The 12,444-nt window shown below is 37.3% G+C and overlaps 1 protein-coding gene across 1 annotated transcript; it reads left to right on the forward strand.

The window, feature by feature from the left end:
• Positions 1-600: 600 nt before the first annotated feature.
• LOC114942208 (uncharacterized) lies at positions 601-12,160 on the forward strand. The gene is given in 10 exon segments (XM_029317526.2): positions 601-660; positions 1,523-1,610; positions 1,828-1,938; positions 2,046-2,146; positions 2,148-2,689; positions 2,989-3,081; positions 3,383-3,469; positions 4,617-4,775; positions 4,915-5,218; positions 5,709-12,160. Coding segments are annotated over 9 exon segments (1,767 nt in total). The 5' UTR covers positions 601-660; positions 1,523-1,541; the 3' UTR covers positions 6,010-12,160.
• Positions 12,161-12,444: the final 284 nt, after the last annotated feature.

Below are 12,444 nucleotides of genomic sequence, written 5' to 3' on the forward strand. Positions count from 1 at the left end.
TCACGTGGCGTCTCTTCTGTCGCGGGGCCCAGTTCCACTCGACTACGCTGCGCGCGTGCATCGCGAGCGTCGGCGCGCGAGCGACCTTGGCGGGAGCAACGGCTGCGCTGACGGTGGGCGCCCGTAAACCGTTCGGAAAGTGGCAGCATTCGGCGGGACGAGAGAAAGAGAGAGAGAACCGTGGTGGGGGGCTGGAGCGGGGGAGGGGGGAGGGGGGACAGCGCGCTTTCCGTGTCGCCCATTGTTGTCCTCGTCGCGCGTGTAATGGCCACCGCGAACATTCGTTAACGCGTCGCACGTACGGTAAGCCGTATCGCGTCCCAGGCCTAGCCCGTGATCGCGGATAGACGCCGGAAGTGGTGTCCGATCGTGCGACATCGTCTTCGGCAGCTTTTGACACCGACGTTCGGCGAGGCGGACAGAGAGAGAGAACGAGCGAGAGAGAGGAAGCGGGATAGAAGGGGAGCGACAGAGAGAGAGAGAGAGAGAGAAAGAGAGAGAGAAAGGACGAGTACACGACGAGGAGGAGCGGCGGCGGCCGCGCGCTTCTCTCGTACAGTCTCCTACAGTCGCCGCAACCGCCACCGCGCCGCTCTACGCAGCCGACCATGATTTGCGCGGGCCAACGCTGCCCGTTGACAAGCGTGTGATTACGACGAGGTGATTATTCGCGCGCGCAGACACCGACCGCGTGTGCCGAGGCGTTGCGCGAGCGCGCGCCCAGCCTTCAACCAGCCAAGCCAAGCCAAGCCAAGCCTCCTCGCTCCTCGAAAAAGAGCGGCTGCTAGGCGCGGGAGTAGAAGCGAGAACGAGAACGCGAGAGAGCGAAATCCCGCGAAACGGCCGGAGAAATCGGTGCGCGATCTTCCGGACGACGCGCGGTATCCAGCGGCGCCGGGGCAGAGTGGGAGGGAGGGGAGAGAAAGGGTGTCCGAATCAAACGCCGGGAAGGAGCGCGTCCACGAGTAACGAACGCCATTGATTCCTCGCCGCGAGGAGCGTCGCGACGTGGGTTCTCTTCCTCGGGGATAGATGCTGTTGACTCGGGCACGCGTATCATCTTCCTCGTCTTCTAGAGTGATTTTCCACGCCGCGCGGAATTTCGCGCGTCGCCGTCATGGCAACTAGAGGATCATCGGTTACCGCTAGGCAGCCGGACGTTTAACCTCCCCCTCCCTCCCCCCTCGCGGCTCCTCGGACTATTCACACGTGAGTATGTTTATCAGTTAATGTTCGGTGTATCGTGTCGATTTTTCGCGCGCGAGCGGGTTTCGCTTCTCGAGATTTGTCACATTCTTCTACCTTCTCGTCGTCTTCTTCTGCATTTCGCACTTCTTTCCTGGCTGCGTGTCGCGGGTCAAAAACTTTCGCGGCCCTCCTCTTTTAATACCCTTGGCGTGGCTTTGATCAGAGGGTTCGTCCTCGCTTAGGTAGAATCTTCCTCTAGTTGCTCCTCGCATACCTTGCACGTTCTCGCTTCTAAGCCTTTATAGTTTATAACGACTGCCTATTGATTGTGCAGGGTCAAAGGCAATACATCAATGGCCCTAGAATCAAATGGCAACAACGTGGTGTGGTTGAACACAACCCGTCCTGATCAAGTACAGCAGGTATGCGTCGCGTGCAAGGCAACTTGATGATTAAGCGAGGGAAACTTACATGTTTGCGAACAATGATCAAGTGCTGGTTTCGATTTTGATAAATTATATGTGATTTGAAACTCGTGTTGGAGATAATTGCAAATACAAGCTTACTGTAATATAATTTCTCTCTTATCGTAGTTTTGATTCTAAGAATCTTGTCTGACGAGTTATTTTGAATTGACAGAGTCAACCAATCGAGCAGCCATTGAAGTGTTCTATGTTTACTCAAACGGAGCAGACTAACAGTTTCACTCAGACAGAGCAGAGCAATTCGAGTTACGGAGATCAGAGACAGGTTTGTTTCTCATTTATTTTGTCGATGAATGGAAATTGTAATAGAGAAATAAATACGTTTATTTCTCTTCTCAACTAATCGTGTTAAATGATTTTTTGTTCGTACAGCAGCAACCAACAATGTTTGACCCGCAACAGATCCAGCAGCAACAGGCTGCGGCACAGGGCCAGCAGTCGCAGCAGCAACAGTCTCAGCAGATGTATGTGACAGGACAAGAAGGAGGACAAGACTCAGCAGCAACAACAGTCCACTACCTCCGAGTTCCCTTCCTCCTTTTACTACAATGTCAACATGCTGCAGAAGGTCCAAACAAACGCGGTGAGCACAATCAGTGCAATCACCGACGACAAGGGTTGTTACCGTTTCGATGTGCAACCTGTTGGTTATAACACATTACTGAATCAGATGAGCATTGCCGCTGCCACCAATGCGACTTTCAAGTGTGACATTTGTGGACTGGTCTTTGGCCACCTCAGTCTGCTGCAGCATCACAAACGGATCCACAACACGACACCCAACAGCAATCTGCCGCAACAGCCGCAACAGATTGTTGTACAAGGGCCGACAACAGTGACTGTCGCCACCACGCCAGAAAGACCATACACCTGTGACACTTGTGGAGCGTGTTTTGCATTACCTGGAGAATTAAAAAGTCACAAAACAAACATGCATCAAAAACCTAAGGTGCAAATCTGTGAAGATTGTGGCAGTGAGGACCCATGCGAACATCATCCAACTAAAGTTAAAAAGAGTATGTCCTTAGCAATTATTTTCAATCATAGTCAGTGTGTTTGTCTCACAGTGATATCATTCATTTCAATAGCAATACAATGGTAAAGAGTTTAAATCGACTTGCGCTAAAAATTATTATTAACTAAAGTTTATCACGAGTATAACTTATTATAATTCATGCCGCCTGGATTTAGAATACAATTATTCGTGGACTTTGCTTTAGTTGTAATGCAAATTGTTGTCACTGCGATATCACTCACTGTCGGATATGCGAAAGTTATTCAACATAAAAATAGAGATATGCATTCGTTTGTGTAGCTATCAAACCTGGTCATCATCCCGTGAAACGGAGGGGTGTTACCAGTGTCACCAAATGTCACAAGTGCAATGGCACTGGGATCATTTTTATTGGTAAGTATCAATATTGTCAACTTTTCATTGGATATCACTTGATATCGTTGATAGGCCGAAGAAAGATGTTGCTGATAAAATGCTGCGTTATTTCCCTTTTCAAATTTTAAAATTTAGATTCAATTTTTACATTTGACATTAATATATACATATCATTTTATATATATGTATAATATATACGATACGCACGCGCACGCTATTATATCCGTATCGGCAACATCTTATTCAGATATTTGGTCATCCTTTTTCCATCCATACGTTTCATTATTATCATGATCGTACATCGGATGATGTATGGTAGGTAAACACGACGAAAAACTAGATTCCGGAATCAGTTCCCTCGCAAAGTGTGGCGGCTGCAAGGCTACAGGCCGCATCGTCATAGGAAGTAAGTCGGATATAATTATCGTCAACACACAAACGTATGGGATCTGTTTTGATTAATATGTCTCAGTAATTTGTCTTTCTTGGACGGTGACAGTTTAATTATTCATTTTCCGCGTTATATTCAGTATTTGCACAGATTTATTGATATTTGAGCCAACAGTGCGCCGACACCTATATGATTTTATATATAGAAGAATATTCAATTATTACGTACAAAATATATATTGAGATTATATAATTTAATATACATAGATTATATATATGTATATAAAGTTCACCGACTCTCTCAAACTTGATATTTGAAAAATATTAATTTATATCGAAAAGCTTTTTTACTTTTGAACATATTTATTAAAAATACTCGAGACGAAAACTTTTGAGCATTTTCAATAAATATATCGAAGAAATGAAGGGTTTACGGATGAATCTAAATTGATATTTTCTAAAAATCGAGTCTGATATTTATTTTTCTTTAATGTTACTTTACTTTTGCTTGCATGTATATTTTTGTAGATGAAGAATATATTTTTGTATTATTTTTCTTTATTTATTTTACTTAATTTATTGCTATGTTCCAAAGTGATTGTGACTTTTTGTCTTTTTTTTTTTGCTGTTCCTTTTCCTTTTTGGTAGAACTGTTGACATCTAAATTTAAGGACGATGACAGAATAAAATCCCCTAAGGGACAGTTTTATAAATTTATATTACATTATAACGTTTTCCATATATACGATAAGCTATATAATGTTAAATTTCCGTTCAACCGTTTACAATTTTTTCAATTTCGCGATCTGGTCCATTAAAGATCATTTTTCACAAACGCGATAGATAGAAACAAAATCTCAGAATTTCATATATCGCTCGTGACATTCAGATTTTCTTATAGTGCACTAACTTTTATACAACAGCCTGCATGATCAAATTGTTCACACAATTGTTACATTTAATTATTTCATTTTGTGATTTCATATTCCATGTGTATACATTTTCCCTTTTTTGTATAATGTATAAAAAAATATTAGTACCATAAACAAATATGCATCGCGTAGATTGATAGATTTTTCACAAATAAACTTCGAGCTTATCACTTTTTTGTAGAACTGGCCCTTTGAGGAAAACTAAAGTCTTGTCTATATTTTCAATTTCAGGTGGCAAGCAAAACAGTCAGAATCAAGCGGAGAAACCATTTCACTGTAACGTTTGCGATGGTACATTTTCTCGATATTCTTCGCTCTGGTCCCACAAGAGACTTCACTCGGGAGACAAACCATTTAAATGTGAAGTTTGTGGTTTAGCATTTGCAAAGGGTAAGTAAATAAAGAATTGCGCAAGCCGCAAATGACAATGAGGTATATACTTGTGTCTACCTGTAATGACTAATCAGCTTATATAAGCTTATTTTATGGCAAAAAAATCTTACATCCGTTTCTTTTTTTTCCCCGCCAGCTGCCTATTTGAAAAATCATGGACGAGTTCATACCGGCGAGAAACCGTTTAAATGCAGCGTTTGCGGCATGCAATTTTCGCAGAGTCCACATTTAAAGAATCATGAACGAATTCATTCCGGCGAACGACCGTACCAGTGTGAGGTTTGCGAGAAGACATTTGCCAGACACTCGACGCTCTGGAATCATAGAAGAATCCACACCGGCGAGAAGCCATACAGGTGTAACATTTGCGGTTCCGCTTTCAATCAAGCCACGCACCTCAAGAATCACGCGAAGGTTCATACCGGCGAAAAGCCACACAGGTAATCGTCGCGTTTTCGCGGAATTTTGATTGTCGTTTGCATTTTCTCGATTGCGTTACGATTAAGATTTTTAGATCGCCGCACTCATGCTGGCTTGTGACATCAGAGGCAAGAAAGTACATACTGAATTCTTAGATGCCATTTTTAAATGAAACACTATTTCAAATGGCTTTTAACATACTTTTAAAATATCTCTTTTCCTTTGATAGTCGATCAACAACTGTAAAATGAATCGTGAGATCAGACTTTGTCATATGGAATGACTGCACGTGTAGAAAGACCAGATGTACTGGACCTCAATACAGTTATTTTACAGCTGTTAATTGATGATAAAAGAAAAAAGGATAATTTTTAAAGTATTTTAAATGTGTGTTAAAACTGTCTGAAGTGCTGTTTCATCGAATTATCTTTTTCTCACTTTTGACGTCACAATTCCAACATGGTTGGCGAGGAACCAAGGGCCTTAAATTGATTCTTTTGTTCTCTCCAGGTGTGATATATGCGAGATCGGGTTTTCCGATCGCTTCGCGCTTAAACGTCACCGTGCGATCCACGAGAAGTACGGTCAGACGGCACGGAATCAGAACGCTAATAACCCGGCTAACGCACAGCAAGCGAACGCGAGTAGTCAACAACAACAGCCGCAGCAGCAGCAACAGCCGCAGCAGGCGCAACAAGGCCAAGTCGTGGTCGTGAATGCGACCACTCCCGTCACCGTCAGCCAAGCGCAAGGCCAAGTGATGCTCGACGAGGTCTACAAGTGTCAGGTGGCCTTCCCAGAGCCTAAATGATTCAGCTAGAGAATACCTTTCAGAAGCTGGTAAAGAGGTTAACTTTTCTAACCTTTTTTTTAAACGGATATTAATCTTGAAAACAAAATCTATGAATGTATGATATTAAGGATATATGGACTATGTCCTAAGAGAATCAGGTGAGTCCGACATGAGTGACCGAGCAGTGCGTCTTTTTTTTCTCGTGTACGATGACTCGAATTCTATGGAAGCATATTTGGTGGCTATTGGTAGTTTGAATATAAATATGGATAAAAATTTCAAAAAAAAAAGGAAAAAACGGACAGAAAAACTCTGCGACATTGCGCGAGTGAAAAATTTGGTGGAATGTGTCCTCGGAAGAGTTTGGCTCACATAATACTATAATCGGACGATTTCTCAGCCGCCAAGATCAACGAAGTCTCTTTGTGAAGTAATAGAGAAATATATCTACCTTTCTATTTTGTCTTTCGAAGAGGTGGAAGAATAATAATTGAATCGTATCGCGCGATGTATTTCATATATATTAGTTTTTTAAAGTGAAACGGAAAAAATGTAATTATATAATCGTATCATTCTTTCTTATGTGTGTAATAATCGTTGATTTGTCCTTAAGAACAAAAATTACACATTTTGCCAACATTTCATTGCAAATGGCATTGTGCAATAGTTTTGACCAATTTTGCGATTAAACCGATGACAAAATGTGCTTTCGAATGATTGTAATAACAGAGGACTGCGGCGGCGTGTATTTCGGCGATAAAAAGCGCAAGTATGAGGTATTAAGTATTTTTTTAAGCAAATTAGAAATTTCAAATGAAAAAGACGAATAAGTTGCTCGTACAATGCCCAAACCTCGGCCCTTCCGATTTTTGCGTGATATCAATGTGGGAAATAAATCATTAGCGCGTCATTTCGATGCGTAAAATTATGTTTAAAGATTTTAATACCGAAACTTTTATTTAATTTCGATCGCAAGAATCAATTATGAACGCGAGAATATGGATATATGAATTTTCAACGGCACTTAACTACGGATAGCGTGGAACGGAACGACATCGCGATCTGTGCGAGCCCTCTTCCGTCCAGTCATTCGGGATCAGAAAGCATCGCATTATCGAGATGATAATAACAACGACCACGATAACAGCGGCGAAAGAGTAGTGCGGCGTACCTATATATAACTCGCTGGAGCTGCAATAATAATAGTGAATATCGACCGGCAGACTAATCCATTTTATAATTTTAAGAGGCCACGAACTATATGAATATATTAGTTGATGAATAGTTGCTAGTTTATAACGACAAGTAGCCGAGCTAGGATATTATTCTATACATATAAATATATAAAATATATATATATATATATATACATTAATTTTTATATCCCCACTTGTTAAAGCGATCCCGCACCGTCGCTACTTTTAAGTATCAAGAATCACCAAACGAATAGATTGTACATTGATAGCTCCATACATTCATGATTGGTAACTTGTGAACTGTAAAGTACAGTCATGATATATATGTATATCGCTTTCAAAGCTATTATTTGGATACCCTTTCGAAAGCATCGATATATGGTTCTTCCTGCAATTGTTTCACGAGCATTGCTTTTTTTAATATCATTTGATTATTGTTGTATCTTTATTTGCAAACTCGTCACAAAAAGTTATACCGGAGAAAAAGGGGGATTCTCCTTTTTATATGATTTTACAAAAGATTTTATAACGCATCGTAAAAAAGAAAAATAAATACAAATGGCTTGAAGATTCCTTGAAAAATAATTCTTTTTATACGAGATTACATTTATTACATTTTCGCGGAGTATTAAGAGACATGTCGCTAAGTCTACATGATTGTCAATATAAACTTGCTGCTCGAATTTTATACGGAATTCAGAATATTTCTCTGTTTTACTAATTAACTTGTAAAATAAAGGTACTCAATTATATAACGTTACTTTTATATAATTATAATACCTGTAACAGTATTTTTTCGATTAGATTAGAAACTTTTATGCGCTGAATTTCCTATCTTTGTTTTTTGGTTTATCGGGATTAGAATAGAACTGTCTAAGCAGTGACTTATGAGCCAGCAATTAATTTATCATCACTTTGTTACATCTTCGATTGCAGTTTTTTTCAAAATGTAGGAAAAAACGGTAAATAATTGTGTTATAATACATGATAAACTATAATACGGTCAAAGATTACAAAGAGAAAGTGTGATGATATATGTGCTCAAGAAACTAGTGAGTCACATATTAGATTATCACCTAGGTTAAAAATATGAATCATAGCACATAATGCAGCATCGTAAGATTTGCTATGGAATGGCATATTTTGTTCTCTCTTTCTATATTGTAAAAAAAAAAGAAAAATTTCGTTTCAAGGACTAAAAATTTTTAATTTGATAATATAAAAAATATATAATTTATATATATATATGTATAATTTATATATATAATAATTATGTTGAATTTTCTTGAGTTTTTTGCACAAATTCGCGATAATTTTCTTTTTTTCTATTTATTAATAGAGAGAACTTATCCTAAATAGTTTTATTAGAGCAGAAATGTCACTCTTCAGTATTCTGTATATTCATTATAGTAAGCGCAATTGTTTCACGCGTAAACAGTATTGTTACAATTGTCAAACATTTTTAGGAGGATGTACAGTAATGAACGAATGAACTGCGAGAATGACAAATTAAATTTATTCCATTTGGCGTATAGATCTCTTTGCGAACGAATATTGGTATTCAAAAATTCAATAACTTCGTTCGTTCATTGCGTGCTCATTTTTTCACAAATGATTTATGACTTAAAGATAATATCAAATATATCGAGAGGGGGCCACATTAAAGCGGCTTTCGTACACTTCACACTTATCAATCGTCTTTGCATTGTTCTATAAGATAAAGGGAAATATCCACAATGTTATCGTACAATAGACGCTTAGCTGTTAATTATATTACAAAAATAACTTTTTGAAATAACATTTAGAAATTTTCCGTAATTCTTATCTAAATCTTTGACGATAGAATTTTTTACTTCTTTTTTGTCACAATTAATTGAACAATTTGTCTTATGACAATTGACATAGACGCCTAATTATACTACATTTTATTTTGTCGTATCAACTGAGAGAAATCTTCTATATCTTTCCGCTGCTCTTAATTGAATTTTAGAAACTCCCTCTCACATGCAAGAATATATCTGTAACATTATATGCACATACACAACGTTAATTATGTAAATATAGAGTTTATTTTTTTCATACACTTTTATTGCGTTATAGAGTCGAAGATTTTTTATTTTGATCAGTTTGTGAACACAATTATGTTTATTCATAGATAAACGTAATAAGAGTGTAAAAAACGCTACTACCATTACAAAATATTTCGAAAAATTGAATAGCAAATTACTCTACTTATAAAGGAAGATATAAAAGACTAATAAAAATGTGGTCCCATAGCGATCGATAGCGATAATACAAATTATCCTCTCGTGTGACACGACACATTTTCAATTAATAATCCATAAAAACGTATTTTTGGGAAAAGCGTCTATTTTGATTACCTCACTATCTCTATCAAAACTGTGATCCGATGGTCAAATTTACGGTAGCACACGGCTTAATAAGCGTTCTCGTCAAAACTTGAGATAAATATACTTCTAGAACTGTTCACAAGCGAATACTTTGTTAACATAAGCGCGAGCCCTTTTTCCGAAAATACTTTTATATACTTATACCTATGTCAAGAAGAAACTAATCGAGAAAAATTGTAGAAATCATGGATAATACAAGAGCGAAGTGTACGAGTATAATTACGAATCGTTAGTAATTCTAAGTAGTTTGTCGAGAATTGCTGCAGGAGATACAGGCTTCTTGTTTTGGAATTATTATTATTTCATTATTCCATACAATTATTGTGTATCTATATAGAATTATTTTTTATAAACGAATGTTTTCCAATAATGAATTTCTAATTTTCTAAATTACTAGTGGTCAAATAATTTAAAGTAATCAAAGAGAAGCGACTTTTCATGATGCGTACTCCTGCAGCAATTCCATGTATTCCGAGATAATATTTCATAGGCAAAGAACTTAGAGCTTCCGTTTGAATCAAAATCGTCTGGAAGCGTCTTCCTTAAATATCATGCGAGTACTCTGGTTTCGCCGAAACTTTGTGATTTCGCTGTACATACATTTGTAAAACAAGAAAGAAAAAAATCTCTGCATACAGAGATCCTGAAATTTTATTTTATCGCTATTATCGTGTCCGTATGTAATTGTAAGAATCTTTAAACGTAAAAAAACGAACAAACTTGCGGTTCGACTATAATTTTGAACTCTTTAACTCTAAGGGTCGAGGTTTCGGGGTGGTGATTTTACGTTAGACGAATTTTTTATTTGTCCGATAAAACTTGCGTTCTCAGAATAATACCTCGTACGTAAGGAATATCCCCGAAATTTCTTCGAGCATTCGACCCTTTTTTTCAACAAAAATTTTTAAAGGCCTGAGACTTTTTTTTTTTTTTTTTTTTTTGCGTGCATATTGTAATTTTATATTTGTACAAAGTAACAATATATAACGCATATCTGCGTCAAATTTATATATTTCCATTCCGCTAAAGCGTCGTACTATTTTTACCTGTAGCACTTTATCCGATTCGATCAATTTCATATTATTAATTATATGATAATAATTTGACGAGCAATTATCATGTAATGAATAAAGAGGTCATGCTATATGCAGATTAATTTGCCACGCCTCGTTGGATTAATTTATAATATATCTGTGGACAGTATAATGACGATCGTAGTGATTTTTGATAATAAAACACGTTCCTAATAAATTATCTGTTCTTTATAATGTACGATTAAGGCGTAACGATTGTAAAGGCGATACCCGGATACTAAGTATTGTGGATATCGTTACCTGCTCTGAGCGACGAAATGTAAATTAGGATTAAATGGCCTCTCGTAAAACGTAAGGAAGATTAAAAACCCTTGGACAAATTTGCAATTTTTTAAGCTAATCTATAACGCATTATTGTGTGAATACGACGACATGTGGACTTAATCATGATTCATCCTCCAAGAAATATTTTAGTAATTTGTTTATTATTATTATTATGTAAAAAAAATGTCGCGCAGCGAAGTGAAAAAGAAACGTGCCGTTAGTTTCGTTAATAGGATGCCATCATTACGACTATTCGTCGGTATTATTACATTAATTTTACGGGAATCCATTGGATATCACATGTCTTTTTTTCCTAATCCGCGTCTATACTAGAATCATTTAATTCAACTACTTTGTATCATATAAGACGACGATGTAGGAAAGAATGTATCTATATATGATGCGTTATTTTAATGTAAGTTAAATCATCCTCATTATCGCGCTGTATTTCCATTTCTATTATCTGTTCTTCTCTTCGATTCAGCTATCATGAATTTTTCTAATTCGCGAATGTCTGCGAAAAGAATCGTTATTAAGTTTTCTTTTTTATTAATTGTCCTGCTTATTGCGTATGTGAATGCAACCAGAACTCGATGAACTCTTGATTGTCTGAAATTGAGAGAATGAATTAATTATAAAATAACGTAATGTATGTTATCTTAGTCTTGTAACTCTAAGATAACAAATATTCATCTGCTATTTATATATTAAAGAAAAATTTTATTTAAAAGAGAACATTTTTTGAAGTAGAAAATAAATTTACACATTGTTCTCAAAAAATAAAAATGTGCGCAAAAGTATTGTAAATATTTGTGAAAACCAATTAATCGCTTTTATTTTAATTAAAGAATGATTTTCCGCTCCAAAGGAGTAAAACAATTCTCTGCATTTAACTAATTAATTTTGGATAATAAAGAGTTCGCTGCGAGTTATATGAGACGGCCGTGACCGACAAATTTATTCATGTATACACCATTTTATATACGAGGCGAGAGGAGAGAAAGAAGTCATAAGAAGAGTGTCACTTTAGATTAGTCTGCTGTCAATATAACTAGAATGATAATTTTGAATGTAACGTGTATCATACTTGACTATCGCCTAGATAACGAGCAACCGTACCGAATAAAGGAAACTAGCGCACGATTATATCAGACCTTAGGTAATAATAATAAATGATGTCCCGATGGACATTTTCATTTTTGAAGACTCCTGAGTGAATTTTATTTTTCTCGTGTTTGTATGTGCATGCGTGCGTGCGTGCGTGCGTGTGTGTGTATGTGAACGCGTGTGAGCTACAAGAGAAACACATGTTATTTTATACATTGATTATATGGAAAGATAAAACTTTGTAGATTTCGAAAGGTCACAATAACTATTTGCAAAGTTATCACTTCATTACCAGACCCGATGTTATCAATATTTCGATACATTAATTATTCATTTGCGTAATTGATTTTCTTTAACATTCTACATTGTATTATATTCTCT

The sequence above is a fragment of the Nylanderia fulva genome, unplaced genomic scaffold, assembly GCF_048542155.1.
Source record: "Nylanderia fulva isolate GAGA-0341 unplaced genomic scaffold, ASM4854215v1 Scaffold47, whole genome shotgun sequence".
NCBI classification, from domain to species: Eukaryota; Metazoa; Arthropoda; class Insecta; order Hymenoptera; family Formicidae; genus Nylanderia; species Nylanderia fulva.